Source organism: Haliotis cracherodii, unplaced genomic scaffold (assembly GCF_022045235.1).
Source record: "Haliotis cracherodii isolate W230 unplaced genomic scaffold, xgHalCrac1.p SCAF_1, whole genome shotgun sequence".
NCBI classification, from domain to species: domain Eukaryota; kingdom Metazoa; phylum Mollusca; class Gastropoda; order Lepetellida; family Haliotidae; genus Haliotis; species Haliotis cracherodii.
In genome coordinates, this window is record NW_027266264.1 from 12,342,998 (window position 1) to 12,362,327 (window position 19,330).

General features: G+C 35.4%; 1 protein-coding gene across 1 annotated transcript in view; it reads left to right on the forward strand.

Annotated features, from left to right (window-relative positions):
• Positions 1-2,272: 2,272 nt before the first annotated feature.
• The window catches only part of LOC139472774 (dual specificity tyrosine-phosphorylation-regulated kinase 4-like), a 38,199-nt gene continuing 21,141 nt past the window's right edge, over positions 2,273-19,330 (forward strand). The window contains exon 1 of the mRNA XM_071255260.1: positions 2,273-2,335. Within this exon, the coding sequence (XP_071111361.1) occupies positions 2,309-2,335 (27 nt within the window). The 5' untranslated portion in view covers positions 2,273-2,308. The remainder of the gene's footprint in view (positions 2,336-19,330) is intronic.

Consider the following 19,330-nt stretch of genomic DNA (forward strand, 5'->3'; position numbering starts at 1 on the left):
TTTAATAATAAATGATATTGTACAAACAAAGGAAATATTTACATTATTATTAAATGTACAATTGTAAAAACTATCTTAGTGCTCCACTAAATGAACCCCCCACGAACATGTGTCTTATCTCAAACTCTTACTGAGTTGGTTTTGTCACCTTATGAAAAAAAGGTTGGCTCCTAAAACTTACATTTGGCTCCTATGATATTCATGTTAGGAGCCACTTGTCTTCCTGGTCAAGAACGAACATAGAGGACTGATTGTTTTCACATAATGTTTTGTATTGTAACCTATAAGGCATTGAGCCACTGGGGCAGGTGATGAAAGGATGTTCAATCTAATATGTCACGACTTTAGTTGTCCACATGCTTCACATGTCTTTCTCCTGCCACAATCATCAAAATTGTTTTATCTTGGGACTACTGTATCCTCATGCTTTAACTATACTATTTCAGCGCAAAAAAATACTTTATTATACTACACATGGGGGTAGAACAAACTTTATTTGTTAATAAAGAAACGGTTTTGTAACTTTTTGCATATGTATTGTTGTTAGTCCTCACAATTTATTCAGAAAACATTTAAATAGTGATGCTGACAGCAACTTTTATCTGAAATGTATGGCTGTTTATTTTTACATTGTAAGCTGTTGACTGCATACCCAGGTGGTCTACAATGCTTTAGCACTAACTACTTTATATTTGTACATATATATACCGGTATAATATCCTCACCAGGTTTCTGTTAGAGCATTCACACTCTGGAAGGTACCTGACTGATAAAATCTGATCCCAGCAGAGCATCAATGACTGGCCAACCTCATCTGTGATTGATTTATCACATGAAGCCAATTGTCTAAACTCCTGGTACCTGCTTTATCAATATGTCTTGATGAGCTTTCACTGCATGAATGACAGTAATTATGTTTATTCACAGTTTGAAGACACTCTACTCTCTGCTGTTTGGTTTTTTATTGATTTATGGAACTGAGCTTTATGACTTGCTGAATGGAACTGATTATTACTCCCCTGGTGGAAACCACCAAGAAATCTGTATGTGTATGTTTGGATATGTAATATTTGCAAGATGCATTGTTAAGCATCTTAATAATATCATGATTCTTCTTATTTATGACCTAAGATGAGATATTATATACACTGAAGTGTGATTAATTTCAAAATCTTCATATATAATACAGTATTGTGTATACGGAAAAATCTCAGATTTTTATCTGATAAACGATCTAAGAATTTAATCTGATGAAAGATGACCTAGCCGCTTAAGAAATTGCTGACTTTATTTATTTGGTAATTGGTTAATATTGTCTTTTGTTTAAAAAAAATCACTTGGGTCAACATGATCAATAATTAATAAAAACATGACTAAGACATAACCTTGTGAACATGTAGGCTATTATACTTATGATAAAAGAATAGTTTTGATAAAAGAATAGTTTTGAAAAATATTTTACTCAAATTTCGGTTTCAGCCAAAGGCAGTGTCTTGGTTCTAGTCTCAGACTCCAACAATTTAATTTTGGAATTGTTTTTAGGACAACAACTTCATGACCAGTTTCCATACTTTGGTGTAACTATTTTGCATTTATAGCTTATCTCCAGTTTGTATCTTTGATAAGCAAAGTTTGAGTGAAAGATTTCTGTGTACCTAAAAGGCTTTCCGATAAGATATCTCCCATTTGGTATGTAGCCATATGTCAGCCTAATCCAATCAATATGATTTTATCTCTTGAGTGTCATATCGTGGATTTCCATACCTCGGATGTGAGGGTGCATACATGACTCTTTTTGCTAACTCTCACTGGATTGAATATTAGTGATCAATGAATGAGAACAAATTTAAGAGCTATAGACCCAGTAATTGTCTTTTCTCAGCATGCTGGTGAATTTGGAACTTGATGGTTGAGATTCGGTTTGATCAGTTGTTTTGCAATAGGTATTTTCTTATTGATAGTGGTTTAAATTGTTTTGGTTATCCTCAACATACTTATCGATTGAGAAGAATACAGAGGGCTTCGCAATGCTTAGTGTAATCTATGTGTATGAACAGACCTGGTTGACTTATGAGAATTAATTGACTCTAGAGACATGATAGAAGATAAAATGGTGAAGACATTTGAAGGTAAAATATATTTGTATGATCTTTGTCACAAGTAATAATCATTCATGTTTTTCATTTTTGTTATATTTTGTTTAAAACTTGGAAAATGTATTTTCAGCCGTTTCAAAAGAATGAAAGGTGAAAGATCTAAAGTGGAACAGAGCCATTCAAGACCACTTCAGCTGCCTTACATTGTGCCAATGACGGTTTCTCACCCATCTCATGCTGTAAGTATATTTGTGTAGATAAGTTTCTCCATACACTGTTCGGTTTTTGGGTGCATTGTGATTATCATTGTGTATATTCAGCATGTACCCTATGCAAAATGTTTTTGTGCATTGGATGCCTGATACTTCGAAATAAGCTGAGTCTGAACGCCAGTTGGTCTTACAGCCCAAACCCAAATTCATTATGGTTACAGTATCCACAGAACTAGTAGAAATTACTAAAATTGGCAGGATTTCTTATTTATAACATCATTAGATCTATTGTCTAAGATGAGTTAATTTCTACACCTGACTGACGGCTCCATTTTTGGATACCTAGGGAACAGAACTCGGAGAATATTTTAGTTAATTCCATCAATATGTAATTCCATTTGTTTTGTTGTTGTTTAACTCCACACTCACCAATATCACAGCTATATGATTGTAGCATGTAAATAACCAAATCTGGAACGGACAATCCAGTGATCAAAATTGTGAGCAACAATCCATACCATCGGGGTATGATGACACACTATCGACCTGACCACCCAATGTGTATATTTGTATAAAGAGTATATTAAATCTTTTTCTAGCAAAAGTAATTGTATTTGTTTTGTTTTAAAAACAACACCTAGGTTATCTATACCCTAGCATTACGATAAACCAACCCGCTGACTTCGACAAGCAATAAATGTGAAATAAATCGTTAGAACACTCACCTTTACACCATTTAATTACAAGGAAACATCATTTTGTCCACAAATGCCTCCGTATCGGCTGCTGTACAATAGCGGCCTTTTTTACACAACATGTTGTGACGTCATATGTTTCCGTGGTAAAATTCATCGGGTCAAGCTACGGGTGGTTAGCACACGCCACAATGTCAAAGTTCTTTGGAATCGAAAGTAATGTTCCCAAGGCACTTCCAAACGTAACAAAATACAGATAACACTGTACTGAATTATGAAATATGAAATAACTGTCACTTGAAAACAAATTTTCAGATTATTTACAGTTTATGATCATGATCATCACAAATTTCGTTATTCTTCTTGGTGTCTGCAAGGTAGACCGTGACACGGACAGAAAAACACATCATGTCGTCGAAGAAAGGAGATGTCACAACAGTATTTTAAATGCACCTAGTGTTCACAATTTCCATGCATGCACTGTCCCCACTTAGTGAATTCAACATGTGGACATCGCCTCAGTTCATCTGGCTGAAACTTTCTGCATACACAACACTTTTCGTCATCATCGTTGATAGATTCAGAATCTGATTGGTCGTCGCTTGAGATAAGGAGCTTATCAATCCCAGATGGTCCAGGTTGTTGGGATGACATACTGTCCTGCTTATCCTTGCTAGTAGACTTGGTAGTTGGTTTAGTTGTCTTTGGCTTCGCAGTTGATTTTGATGCCTTGCTTCCTGCGTTTGATGACTGTTTGGACTGGTTGATGTAAGCCGTGACTTGACATGATATATCTGGTTCCGTAATTGCTTGTCCACCAACGATCTTATGGATAGAACGTCTGGGCTTTGATTCCTTAATGGTAATAACAGGAAGATGATCTTCAAAAAATCTTGAATCTGAGGGCTGTTCAACGATGTAAGGACATGTAACTGAAATTTCTGATGCTTTTTCCAACTGTTGATTGGCAAACGTAGATGGCTTCAGGAATGACTTGTCAATTGCCGTTGGGTCAAATGGATAAATACCACATTTCCTGAAAGCACTGTGCAAGTTACTGGCAGACAGAGAAATCTCGTATGCCTTACAGGCCAAAGAACAGACGCTATATCGGTTAACTGTTCCAGAATTTGACCGCTGCCATTTCCTACATTCTGAACTGAAAATCTTGGTGAAAGGCCCAAAGCACCCAACATCCATCGGCTGGAGAACATGGCTTGTGTGAGGTGGTAGAACAAACAGGATTGCGTAACAGCGTAATCTATCAGATGAGGGTTGATGTGAGACCTGTGGCGGTCATATAGCAGCAGAGTTTTCTTGTCGCCTCCGACTTTGGCATATTTCACAAAATGGCCTGTCAACCATCGCTGAAATATGTCTGTATTGGACCATCCCGTCTCGTTAACAGTTCCACAAGTTCCAACTGTCGAACCATCTAAGAGGTCATCGCGCATGCGTGAACCAGTAAAAATGAAAAAAGGTGGAATCTTCTGACCCAATGCATTGCCGCATCCCAAAACAGTAACTGTATAGGATTTCTCTGGGCAGATTTCAATTGGAACTTCGTCTGCAGATCCAACGATTTGCGGTGAAGAATGTATGAGATTAATTTCCTTCTCATCGACGTTGTAGATCAGCTCTGGGCTTGACTTTAGGTCATACTTGTCAAGAACTGCTTGAAGTTGAGAAAAATACTTGTTAATGCTCTCCTCAGATGTGGCAGTGGCTCGTAATTGAGACAATCCCCTTGGTCGTCGCAACTTCAGTTCAGGCCATCTTCCCATCAACCCATAAAACCACTGCAGTGATAGTGATTTGGAATCATTACTACGTTTCTTGAGATTTATGGCATAGTCAGTTCCAAGACAGATAACCTGCGTCGTGGTATATCCATACCCTACTGAGGCCATAAGCTTTATGTGGTCGAATATGGGCCTGGTCCAGAGGACAAACATTCTGGGGAAGTAATGCCTTTAGTTCTGTCCCTCAGAATCTGGTCAGGCACAGAGTACTTCCTGGCTGCTTTGTAGACAGAAGAACCTCGTTCAACTACTTCCAGATAGGCTTCGTTCAGTTGTGTTGGACTATAAGGCCGGTACTGTCGTTTGCGTCTCGCAGGATTATCCTACAAACCACGATAAACGATATAAGATATGGCCCTACTCAGCTTCCATAGTTTTAAAAATTGAGCGAGTATTCCCCTCAGTAGTCACGTGATACACATTACTGTTTACATCAGCTAGCAGAGGAACTTCTCTTGCTGAACTTACGAGTTGAATATTTTTTAAGGTCTCATTTTTTATAATGGTACAAAAAATGCATTACGTGCAGAAGGTTAGTTTTAGTTAGTTTATCGTAATATAAAGCTGTACTTACGCAAATAGATGCAATTCTGAACATTTTTCACTCGGAGCTGTCATGATCGAGTTGTCAATGTAAACAATCGCTAGGGGGCGCAAATCCGTGCGAGGTGCACGAGAAATGACGTTATAAAAAGATACCACGGATTGGTGAGTACCACGGATTGATGTGTCGGCAGGATATTATTGAAAGACAAATATTTGATTAAGTAATTAAATATTTTTTGTTGAATAATTGCGTTCTTTAAAAACAGGTGATTAACGGCATAGATGTATTCCATTAAATATAGCAATTTGTTGATATTTTGACAGCAAAAGTTAAGCACATATTTTTGCATCGTATTTTCGAGATTGGTGATTTGAAAAATCAAGTAAAAAATGGGTTCCCATGAACGTTTGAGTTTAAAATGTCGTCAAAAAGTAACATATTTTGAACACTGTCCAAAATTTTGTTTCAAATGTATTTTATTGAATGAAATTTACTGATAGACATTTTGATCACAATAATCTCTGAATTTTGCATTCAATGGACCGATTTTATAATAATAATTGATGTTGGTCTTTTTAAAATTTAAGTGTACATTTACCCGTTTTATATTAAAAAGATATAAATACTTGAAACCATTCAGACAATAAAATAACTGTAAAGGATAGGGTCACCGGACAAATACTATTAAATGGCCCTCAGCAATGCTGCCAAACGTCATCGAACTATGTTTTTGGAATAGATTTCACACATTAACAATGTAAATATTTCGCTCATCAGCCAGATTTAAATCAAATAATAAAATCTGTTTATTAGCTCTACTTAATTTAAAAAAGGATAGAAAAGGACTACATTATATGTATGTTCACGTTAACTTGTGGAGTGTTCCATTAGACATCTTAACTTGACAATTTCTAAATTATCTCCCTTTGTGAACGGAAATTAGTGTCACTTTCAAATTTTGAAAAGAATTATGGATCTAGGTAGATAAAAAAATTATAACATCATCTAAATACAAATAGCTTGATATTGTATTTGAGTCCTTGGTTTATTCGTGAAATATATTGGATATATAAATAACAAACAAACTTAATTTAAGCATACATTGTCATTATAACTCGCTCATGGGTGCACTGCTTCATGAACAATTTTTGTTTTGAGTGTTTCCAGGTATACTGTTGGTGTTTTCTCTATAAGCTTGACTTATGACATAAGCGCAAAAACAAGCAGTATTGTCCAACTGACCCATTATACATCATGTAACATCAGACTTGAACACGCATCTTAAATGTTTAACGCCTGCTGTTTGACCAAAGGTCTCGGCATTGTCATTTAGAATAACGTCCCTTACTTTCGTCCTTGACTTTGTATGCGATGTGTTAACATAAAGTTCTGCGCGCTCGCTAGGGGACCATTTGAAGGGAAAATAGTGAAGTATCTTTTTGCACATTTGTTCAATTCTAATAGCTATTGTGTGGTAACACTACACTTATTGACGATAACACTTATTGGGTTTGCAAAATGCCTTTGCATGACACACGAATGATATTTGTATTCGGGTAGTCATGGCATCTTTTATCATAAAAACAAAACGTCTACATGTATCTGGAATGTATGTAGGATTGTACTGAATGTCATTCAGATAGTTGTGAGTTAAACAATGTGACCTGGCAATGTGATCATGAATTCCGTGTCACTTATCTATGTTGTTGTAATTGTCAGCAGCTGGGAAATCTGTGACATCATTGGGAAACACCCCGCTTTTTCAATCTCTAACACAAATGAGTTCTCTGTCAGAGTTACGATAGGTATCGTAGCTCTGTGCGATCTGCGACAGGTTTACGATAGTTTCGAAAACCTATCTTATCTTAACCTTAAGATATCTTATCTTTGAACGTAAGTTATTAAGATTTATCTTAGCTACAATCGTTTCCAAAATCTAGGCCCTGATGTATGTATTCTGTATTCCTCCATTGGAGACTGACAGATATTAAAATACAATATTTACAGGTGTACAAAAATATGCATCCTGATGTTGATCAGAAATATCTCGTCAATTGGAAAAGAACTTTTACTTCAACTTTTGCAAAGTTCTCTACAGTTTCTGGATTTGCTTGATTTCTGGTCCTACATCATAGCAGACAGCAAACTAAGTCTATCTCCTGCTTGTTATGGAGAGCCACACTGACTTCCACTGGACAAGTGTCCACCATGCTACCCCACAGAATATCTCTGAATTGCTCTGTCTTTGGACACATACACACAACATCAACGAGCAGTTCCTGGTTGGCAAACTCACATATGCTACATACACCCTGGATTTTCCTAGATCTCCAGACTGCACACACCTGGAATTCAATGTTTGCAGTTTGTTTCAGGTCAAGATCTCTTTGGCAATTTCCTATGCTTGTTTAGGGGAGATAACTATATGAATTTGTGCTTTAGAGTTTCAGGCTTCACGTTCATATTCTTTAATGGCATTTTTTAAAAGTTTTTTCCATGTATACCAACTGGGGAATATGCCATCTATTGGGTGCTAAAGCTGTTCAGACGCGAAGCGGGGGATATAGTATTCACGTCCGTATACGTCCGTACGTCCCACCTGCTTGTTGCCGCGATATCTCAAGAACTAAACACTGGATTGTCTTCATATTTGGAATTATGGTGTATATACAGACTCCGCAGACACCAGTCGGTTTTGGTGACCTTGACCCCATTTTCAAGGTCACAGCAGGCAAATCTGCTTTTGGAGTTGGAAAACGGTGTTGCCGCGATATCTCAAGAACTAATGGCTGGATTGTCTTCATATTTGGTACTATGGTGTATATACACTCCGCAGACACCAGTCGGTTTTGGTGACCTTGAACCCATTTTCAAGGTCACAGCAGGCAAATCTGCTTTTGGAGTTGGAAAACGGTGTTGCCGCGATATCTCAAGAACTAATGGCTGGATTGTCTTCATATTTGGAACTATGGTGTATATACAGACACCGCAGACACCAGTCGGTTTTGGTGACCTTGACCCCATTTTGAAGGTCACAGCAGGCAAATCTGCTTTTGGAGTTGGAAAACGGTGTTGCCGCAATATCTCAAGAACTAAACACTGGATTGTCTTCATATTTGGTACTGTGGTGTAAATACAGACTCCGCAGACACCAGTCGGTTTTGGTGACCTTGACCCTATTTTCAAGGTCACAGCAAGCAAATCTGCTTTTGGAGTTGGAAAACGGTGTTGCCGCGATATCTCAAGAACTAATGGCAGGATTGTCTTCATATTTGGAACTATGGTGTATATACAGACACCTCAGACACCAGTCGATTTTGGTGACCTTGACCCTATTTTCAAGGTCACAGCAGGCAAATCGCTGGATTGTCTTCATATTTGGTACTATGGTGTATATACAGGCGGGGGACATTTCGTCACTTTGTGACAAATACTTGTTCAAGATTATTTTTGGATATAATATACTTAATGTCAGGAACATTTCCAAGGGAATTTGTAATTTGAGAGGGAGAGTCTGGTATCGAAGATTCTTCATGGAAGGAACTCTATTCTGCTTTTGCATAGGTTCCCTGGAAACGGCAGTTTTCTCTTGTCTATTTCTGATTCCAAAGGTGTCCATCCAGTTAAGCCTAAGCATTACTAATATTATTAATCTTAATGGTACGAGGAGGCCTTGTGCATTTTTCAAAGCAGCACCCTTTCCATGCTCTAATGATAACAGTTCAACTTTGCCACAATTGTCAATCCACTTAGGGTACATGGGACAAGAGGGTTCAGTCCTAACAGCAACGCCATTGTAGACTTCATCTATGAGTTGGAGTCTGTTCCCAGGAGCTGTATTCCGAGTCAAAACATTTTGAGTAAACTTCCAGCTTGTCTAATTTCTCTAGTAGTTGGGATTGATTGGCCATACAACTTGATATTGATGGTGGCAGTACCTGCTGAGCCAAAAGTCAATACCCTGCTCTTTGAAGTAGATAATGTAAATGTACATTGCTCACTGTATCTTGAACAAATGGAGAACATTTCTTGAAAATGTGCTCAAACTGGAGAGATAAAAAAGATGTCATCAATTTGGTTTGGGAGCTGTAATGCTGAATACCCTCTAAATAGACCCCTGAATCTAGTGTACCAAAGAGGGGTTGGCAGCCTAATTATTTTGGGATATATATGTAAGGTCATTGTGCGAAAATTCAACGTTTTCATTGATGGCATTGTCAGCTGATGCCATGGTGAATGCTAGTAATCTAACAAACACTGTACAGAAGCAGTGATCGTCTGCAAGTCAACCCTCCACTATGATGTCACATCACGTTATGACAAACCCGCTCATTAACTCTGGTTAGTTTCCGGAATATGAGTAGGTTTTAATGTTTTTTTGTCACAAATATTGCCTTTAGAATTTTTTTGTTCAAGATACTCGTTATCTCCTGCCACAAAGAAGGGCGAAATATATAGAAACGGAGTTCGTCCATCCGTCTGTCTGTCTGTCTGACGTCCAGCTGTCCATCTTATCTAAGAGATACTTATCAAGACTGAGTTTGAGAATTAGTGTCATAAATTATTATTTCCAGAGAAGGCCCCTTTGTGTGTATTAATATCACATTTAATCTTTTTTCTGATGACATAAAGCATGTGTGCCTATCAGTTCTTAAGTTTTTACAGAACTCTTTTTTAATAGTTTATTTTCACTACTGTATGAACAACAAATATTCTAATGTACCCCATGGCAGGTGATACTGATAATGTTGTTTTCTTGTTTTAATATGCTTCATAAATGATTTAATCCCATATTTATAGTTTTCTGTAAATCTCCTATAATGTAAATGCTCAATTTGAACTGCTGCCACAATTGGCAGGTATTAGAAAATTCTAACCTGATATACTTCAAACAGTGTTGGAAAATATGTTATTATCTGATGTTAATAGTTTAAAACTTAGGGGGTCCCTTGATTCATATACTATTGCTGCAAACCTCAAGTACCCCTGGACCCCTTGTTTTCGATCATTGTCAAATGAACTCCTGGCATTTTTTCTAACATGATTGGATGATCAAGTCAAAACCTATTAAATGCCACGGTTAAGTCAAGGCTACCTTTTTTAATTTAATGTGAACACTGTAACAATTTTTGTGCTTGTTGTGATTCCTGGTCACCATCATTGGTTTTGCAAGTGACAAAAACCTGTTTGATATTGACTCAGATTGAAGTTCTAACCTTGTTGAAACTTGAAAAATATTTTCTTTCTCTATAACAAGATTTCCCCTTGCATTTGGTAGTGTAAAAGATGTGGCTACTCAGATCTAAACTTGGCTAGCAGACAACACAAAGTCGGTCGAAATAAGAATAAAAATAAATAGCTATGTCAATCATTTATTTATTAATATTAAAGTCATTCTGCTGTGGAGTTAAAACTACAGCTGTCTTCTTGAATCACTGAAAGTGATGTAAACATAGAATATAAGGGCTGCAACTAATACGCTATGAGGCGAATATGATTCGTATCACGAATATAGGGTAACGAATATGAATATTAATTCATGAATACAGTAACAAGTCTGCAGTTGATGTATTATTTGTTACATTGAGTGAAACATTAAGAACATAAATTATTTGACATGGTTTGTTAATTATTAATATATTAAACATTTATATACTTCACTTATCCAGCTACTAGTATCTGCTCAAAAGCAACAATGACCAGTGACCACAATACTGTCAAATTAAATATTATTAGAATGTTGTCATTGAAAGAAATCTATGCATATAATATGTTGTTATAGATGTTTTTAGGTACAGGGTATGTAAATATGCATGATAGCATATTCATAAATAATCGATTCTAGTGGCCACAAATACGAATTCAATTCATGAATGGATACGGCTCGATTCCCCGAATACGCGAGTGAATCGTAACAGCTCTATAGAATATATTTGTAACATTTTATATTGTATAAGAGGGTCTATATTACTAGTGGGAGACATAATAAAAGAAAGCATTTAATGTTTGATTTACTTCTTTTCCTGCTGCTCTTCAGTAGGCGGGCCTTTGAAACGAAACGAAAAATGTGTGACCTTATGTCTCAAATAGTTGGCAATACTACTAAGAATTGGTTGGTGCATTCCAAATATCAAACACCACTCATCCACAGGAGTTACATATATATGCATAGAGCAGATGACAGAAATTGTGCTAACAAACATGACAAATGTGTCAAACTGTCATATACTTCAGTTCATACATATAAGTTACCATAGAAACCCAATAGCAGGCTCAGTTTTCACCATAGATGGTTAAATATCACATGACACAAACACTGAAGGTGTGAGTACCCTTTTGTTGATGAGAAGGTTTGGCACATTCTGTTAGGATGCAATATCTAGCTGGATCATGTAGAAGCTATTGCATTCATTTAATTCTCCTCCATCAGATAGTCAGATGTGAAAATATAAAGGGGTAGGAACACTGGCATTTTTATGTATATCATATTCTTGAGCTAATTTCTTTTCCGTTGAAACTTTTGTTGATATTTAAGTGTAGAACTTTCATGTATGTCAAATATCATTTAGCTTCCATACAACAGACAGCATAGAGAGCAACCAGATTTTTAAAGTAGTTACAGTCTGTCAAGTCTGACAGCTGCTTGATAAATTGATTGATATTAGTTTATGAGGTTCTATCAATATGATAAAAATCGTCATTAGAGCAAACTCAAAGTCATCTATAATGTTTGTAAAGAAACTGTATGAATAGTGAATGAGTATATGGTTGAATTCTTCTTGGGCATGGAAAAGTCAAAGCATGGTGAAGAGTTCAGCAAAGACATTAGTGAGGCTGTCCCGTACCCGCCACTTGTATGTAAGTATGATGTTTCTCAGATTAGCGGCCATGATTATTAATTTGTACATAGTATTTATTATTCTTAAGGAATGTGATACTGTATTATGTTTTATAAGAGCAGGGTTGTACAAGTTCATAAAATATTACGTGACATTATGATGGGGCAAGATTTAAATGCAGGGATAGAAATTGGCACTAGTCCTATAGTTTTTGCAAAACTGTCCAATAGTTAAGGTATCATAAGGACTAGCAGACATTTGCCATAATTAATGGTTTTGCTATACATGTTATCATTATAAGGACTAGTGGACTAAAATGTTAGATTATATCTCTAAATGGCCTCTCAAATTATGATAATTTGTAATATTTAATTTATTTGACTGAATGTCATGATGTAGTTTAGTTTCACATCTGCCCTACCTACAAAGAGGTTTTTGTTGCTATCATGAACTTGAAAACTTGAATATCTAGGTGTTGCATGAGATTGTTTTAGGACCGAATTTGTCTGCACATGATATGAGTGTTAGTGTGAGTATAACATGATAACATGTATACATGCACATTTTCCTCATATTACAATTGATGTTCTGAATTGAACACTTATTTCATTCAGTGTCTACTACTGGTATGTGAATGGTCATTGTCAAATACAGGCATAAGGTAATTAATTGAACAGCAAGATCACTGGATGACAGTTCAGTGGCAGTGATTAAGTAACTAGACCAATAAACAGGATAAACTTACTGTTTCACTTATGATTCATTATGATGTTGTGATCTTTCCATGTTATCCTGTCATTGTTTTAATGTTAATTATTTACTCAACTAAGCTCAGAACTTAGGAATGGTTGTGTAAAGAAAATAGGTGCTCTTTGAACAATGTGTCTTATCTCCCAAAGCTGCAAACTATGACAGTATGATGAATCAAAAAGACTTCACAGACAGTCCACATTGTGCTTTGATTACACCTGAAAACACACTTTTGATAGTGAAGTGTATTTACAAGTTCTTGTGAGTACACAATGACTTCTGAAGTGTGCACATAACAGTTCTATATATAGTGTCCATTGCCCCTGAATTAGGCAATTATGATCCTTTAATTCTTGATTAGTCCCTCAGTTGTTGATACCCAGGTCCTTTGTTCTGCACTTACCACTTAATGTTAGTAATGAAGCTCTTATAAGTAGTATTACATTGAAGTAAGAGTGTTAGCAACATACTTTCCTAAGCACTGAGGCAGCCAACCGTCTCTAATACATCAAGAACCGTAAATATTCAGTTAAGTGAGACATCTGTGTGAATGTTAATGTTGGCTAAAAAGAAGATAGTTCATAGATAAAAAAAATATAGAAATATTAATACTTGAAAGATTCCCTCATTTTGATTACTTGGCTGATTTTTGTTGTTGTACTTGACATACATCTGAAAGAGTGGCACTGACAGATTTGCAACATCCCGTTCACCTTGAACATTTCTACAAGGTCAAGCTTGATAATCAAACCCTTCTTTCTAGTGTTATCATGAGCAAACATAAAGATGTCTATGTTTCGTAGACATTTCATGGTATGTTTCAAAGTATGTTTCGTAGATACATTCTTTCAGCAAGTTTCTTAATCTGAAAGCTGGTAAGTAATGGATTAGAGCCTTTACGGTATTATTATGGGTAGAATGGTCCAGTAAGAGCACTGCACATGTAATAACATGAATAATAATTAACTTTCTGGCTTTGCCACCATTGTTGTTGGTAATTTCTGCCGAGAAGCAGGGATTTGAGGTAGCCACCTGGCAATGCATTATACAGACATATACACATGAAAATGGTCATGCAGGCCAACTCGAATGTAAGTCTGTTGAGATACTCTTTCTCATAATAGTGACATATGTATTTTTAATGAAGCACTACTCTAAGATGTATACATGTAAGACTGTGATGATTGACATGATGAATGCAATCAATTTTGGACCATCAAATGTAGATGTGAATAATTGACAGACATTTCAAGATTTGATTTTTTATACGATTTTGTTTATTTGCTTATAGACTTTTTTAGAAGTTTATAATTTAATCTTATAGATGTAGTGTGTTGTGTAACTGAAGGTTGTTGTTTTTTAGATATGTATAGATTATGGCAGTTATAATGGTTAATGATTGATCAGTGACAGACTTATTAAATGTGACCATGCCTTTAGAATGGACACATCCTAGATGAACATAATTGCTATGTAATACTTTGTGTGTATATATCATATATTACTGTGATGTGTTGATTTATTGAAATTATCAAATGAAACAGAAGAAATATTTGTGATGCCTTCTGTATTAATTGTTGTTTTTACATTATAAGACATGTAATGAAATGTTTGTACGTCTGACCAGTGCTCGACACTGACCAGAATATTTCATTAGTAAATTCAAAGGACCAGCAGGTAAAAAATATACCAGATGGATAGTGATCATATTTTTGTTAGTGTACAAATAACATGTAACTGAACCTTGTTTTTGATAACGTGGAAGAAGGTAACTGTTGGCAGGTAACATTTAAAATCTTACATAGATCATTCACCCTAAATGCAATAGTTTTCTGTATTCATTTGTTGCTTTCAATGGGTTGACAAACAAATATCACAATTACAGTCTGTGTGAAATGCTTTAGAGTCTGTTTGCCAAAACCTGTCTTTTGGCATCCTTTTCAGTAGATTTCAGTATTAGCATATCACTGTATTGACATATTAGCTGAGCTTAGTCGACTAAAAGGTATTTTGCTCAATTTTGGCTGTGACAATCACTAATCACATTCAGTCTGTATTATACAGGGAATTTATGAAGTTTTTATTCGTCACGAAAGTGACATTGTTCTTAATTTAAGCGTGTTATGGCTAAATCGATCACTGCATACAACTTCTAAATCTTTGCAAGTACATGAACTAAATAAATCAGGTAAGGTATAAGTTCTGAAAACTTTTAGTCAGAAATAGGTATCTGCATCAGACAGTTAATCTTTATCCTTAGACATGTTGTCAATATTATGACAGATGGATAAAGACCAGTGATTTTGTTAAGATATTACTTTATTTTTCGCAAAATTTGATAAGTCATTCATCTATATAATAACCCAAATTTAAAAATATCACACTAAATGGCCAAGAGAACAAACCCGGAGGTTTTCTGTTTTGAAGTGAAAAGGGGAGATGACAGTCTTAACCCCAAAACTAGCATCTACAATGACAAAACTATGATTTATAAAACAGTTTAAATTTTATCATTAAATGTGAAAAATATGGATGCCAAGGTTTTGTGCACTTCTCTTTGTAAACAATGGTTTTATCAAAAATAATCTTAATTTGAGCCGAGAATTGTAGCCATTTGTCAGTGCCCAAACAATGTTCATTTAGGTTCAGCTAGTTGGATTTTGTAATAAGCTTATTATTACTAGTTCCAGGTCTGGTAGGACCTCAGATTAATGTATTTGATTCATTGCCACTAATCTAAATCTTGGATTAAGAACTTGGCTCTTAGTTCCCTTTACTGTTTAGTATGAAAACATTAAGCATATTGTTGTTTGAAGTTATGGCTGAATATTACTGGAAGTGGAAGTTCAGTAGTCAGCTAACAGTTTAGTTGAAGCTGTGATGTACAATCCATATTATGTACGAAAGGTGGGATATTTGTCACTGTTGATGTGTCAAGTTTACTTACGGTAAAAATGAAAATTAACCTCAGAAATATTTTATGAAATGGTGAACAAATCCATATTAGTCACTAACAGTTCTATTGTCAAAGAATGAAACCGTCTTCATATGTCAAAAATTGTTGATACCATTAAATAAAATCTTATTTTGGTGATCATAGATCTGTTATACAAAATGTGTATGTCTTCCTGAAATATCTGCAGTATATTAATACTGTATGCTGAATCCTTTCTGTTTCACATTAATCTTTAGTTTGTTGGTAAATGTATATGTGATTTAAATGTATGCTTCCTACAGATTATTGCTTTCTTAGATTCTTAACTCATTCCATGTATTCTACTCTCTAACCCTGAACTCAGTTCAATTTTCAACTAATTGATATCTTAACCAGTAACACTTTGTTCAACATTAAGGTTTTCTCAATTTATAAGAGGAAATAAATTTTGTTGAGATGACTTCTCTTCGAGTCACCTATATATACATATTATAGCTATTTGAATTTGATATCTGCTGTAAATTACACACTGCTTGATGCCATATTCAAGTGTTAGTTATTCTAAGGGGCTGCTAGTTTCAACCTTAGTCATCTGACTAACTGTGAATCAATTGATCATGTAAATGATTGAACAGGGAGGTATGCTGTAACTTCATGCTAGAATGAGATAGCACTATCATAGTGTAAAGTCAATCGACACCATACCACAGGGATACGAGACAAGCTATGACATACTCATACCACATTTAAATGTGTTAAGTGTTGCAAATCTGAAGTATTGTACCTGTCTTGTTTCAAATCAGTTAAGAGCCTGTCACATTGTAATTCATTTATATGAACTGAATATGTTGGGTTGAAGTCTATTATTTTACAATGTTTACTCCCTTGTCTGAGCAGGTTTGCAAAGTGACAAGGAGGACAACGGGCCCATCAACCTGAACTCATAATTGCCCGTTCTTTGTTGCTACTTCTTTACTATAAGTGATCTCTTGTTCCACACCTGTGCCTTCTTAAAGCTTGTGAATTACAGTCCGAAGTAGGCGTTGTGGAACAAAGGTTTGATATACCTGACACTCACGTATCATATGTGTTGGAAGGAATCTTTCATGGGATGATTATAGATGGATTGCAGTATTATTATTTGAATGCTTACTGGCTCAGTCAACCACATTTGTCATTGTATGGGGAGGTATATTCAGTCTATAAGTGTTGTCTCGTTTGAACTGTGTGATGAAAATCTTTATCCCAACACAAAAATCACACACTAAATGGTATTCTTTGAAGAAACTTTCATTTGACTGTTATATTCAGCGTTAAAGGGATTTCGTGACAAGCTGTAATGACTGTCAGTATGGACGTGTTATATTGGCTGGATAATGATACAGAGGATTGTTTTGTTGCAATTGGATCAAACAAAAGTAGAAACACCTGAAGTAGATACAGCATAATCAGTATGAAGTTCAAGCTTCCAGTTGTTGTTGATTATCGAAGAAGGATAACTCACAAGGTAAGAAATAGATAAAACCAAGGATTTTCCTTCATTGATCAGTTGTGTGCAGTGAACACCACAGTATTATTGTCCCATCTGTCATACATCAGGTCTATTAGAAGAAAAAACACTGATCACTGATTACAGTGTCATGATTTGCCTTCATACATAATATATGTACTAGTACATTAGGTTTAGGTACATTATTTAGGTTTGCTTTGACACTGTATAGGCTATTCTTATCTGAAACTCCTACTTTCTTGTTTTACCACCATGAATACAAAGTGCATAAATATTTTGAGGTAGGCATTATAAATTTAATTGGGACAACACAGTCATATTTATAAAAATACAATTATTAACTCTATTGGTATTTTTGTAATATATCATATTGGGAACTATGCAGACAATTCTCCTGAATACCTTGGAGCTTGGTTCCCTAAATATAAAGATGGAGGTAACAAGACAGTGTGTCTATGCTGAGTTCTAGCAGGCACTGCTTTTTCCAAGTGCAAACTTTATTTTTACAGAACTAAATCCAATTCCTTTAGCATGTTTAGATGAATGTAAAATAATGTGCCTGCAATATAGTTCAATCTGTATGCAAGACAGAGCTGTACAGCTTATAGAACAAATACAGAAGAGAGCTGTATCCATAACACTTATAAAGTATGATACAATAATTATTCTACCATGAATGAACATCAATGAATATTTATTATCTTGCACTCGCTTAAAGCTTTAAATACAAAGGTAAAGTTTCCTTAAGATTGTAAAGTATGGTAACGTGAATTCTTTATGTAAAAATCATGTGGTTAATTGTATGGTATAATAGACTATTTGAACTACCTTAAGAGATAATTACCTACAGGGTAAGCATACTGATAGATTCAGAATTAGACACTTCCATTTCCAAAGAACTTTCTATTAAAAGGCAATGCCAGTCATCCATCCCTTCATGGAGGCTCATGGCTGCTTGAGTTGTCTTGGTTGAAAGAATTTGCTCTCAGTGTCGGAAAATCCTTAGTGTAAGTGTCAGTATCAAAGTCTAGTCTAATCCTTCATTGAATATTTTCTTAGAATAACTGTATCCAAATAGACAAAAGATCAAGCTGAGCCAAGGAACATACTGATTTGCAATATGATTTACTTGTAGTATGTAAGATGGTAGAATTCCGTGTGACACTATGGGAACAGGATTCCATATTGTTGAATTGGTTAATGTTGTCAAAGTACATATATATATTCACCTTTTATGGATCGATATGGGGGGATAACTTTCATGTCAATTTTCAAAGACAGCCCTGGTATTCATCCATGGAAGATGTCTTTCCTGCATTTTCTCTTCCCAATATGATATGTTTTGGCTGTGTTAAGCCCTCTATGATACCAGCATAGACAATGATGGTATTGTTACTACTATTGTTAGGAGTGTCTACATACACACAAAGGACATTTCTCAGTAACAATAATGCTTAATTGTGACAATTTCACTGTGAACAGTTCAGTTTGTATCAACAGGGTTAACTGTATATGGACTGAAACTAGTTTTCCATGATACTGTAGTACCTACTGTTTCCATTGTTTACCCACATTCCAAATGACATGCCAAAATTTGCAATCTTTTCCAGTGGTTTTCTTGATAAGTCGAAACTAACACAGTTTAAATTATGATATGATCAGTAACTTTGGATAACTCAAAGTTATTTGAAGATGAAGAGTTGATTATTGACATTATCATGTATTAACCATGAGTTAACTGTTTTTTTGTCTTTCAAGCTTTGAAAAACTAAAATGATGATTAAAGTGAAAAAGCGGCAGACATGTGTATCTAAAGCGTGTTCACATTAAATAATGTCATTTTACAAACTACAGGCAATGCTTTTGTCGGTATGAACTTTTCAGAGCAGTGTACCATTTCAGAAAGATGTGATCACTTGGGTCATTATCCTGTGTTTTATATAC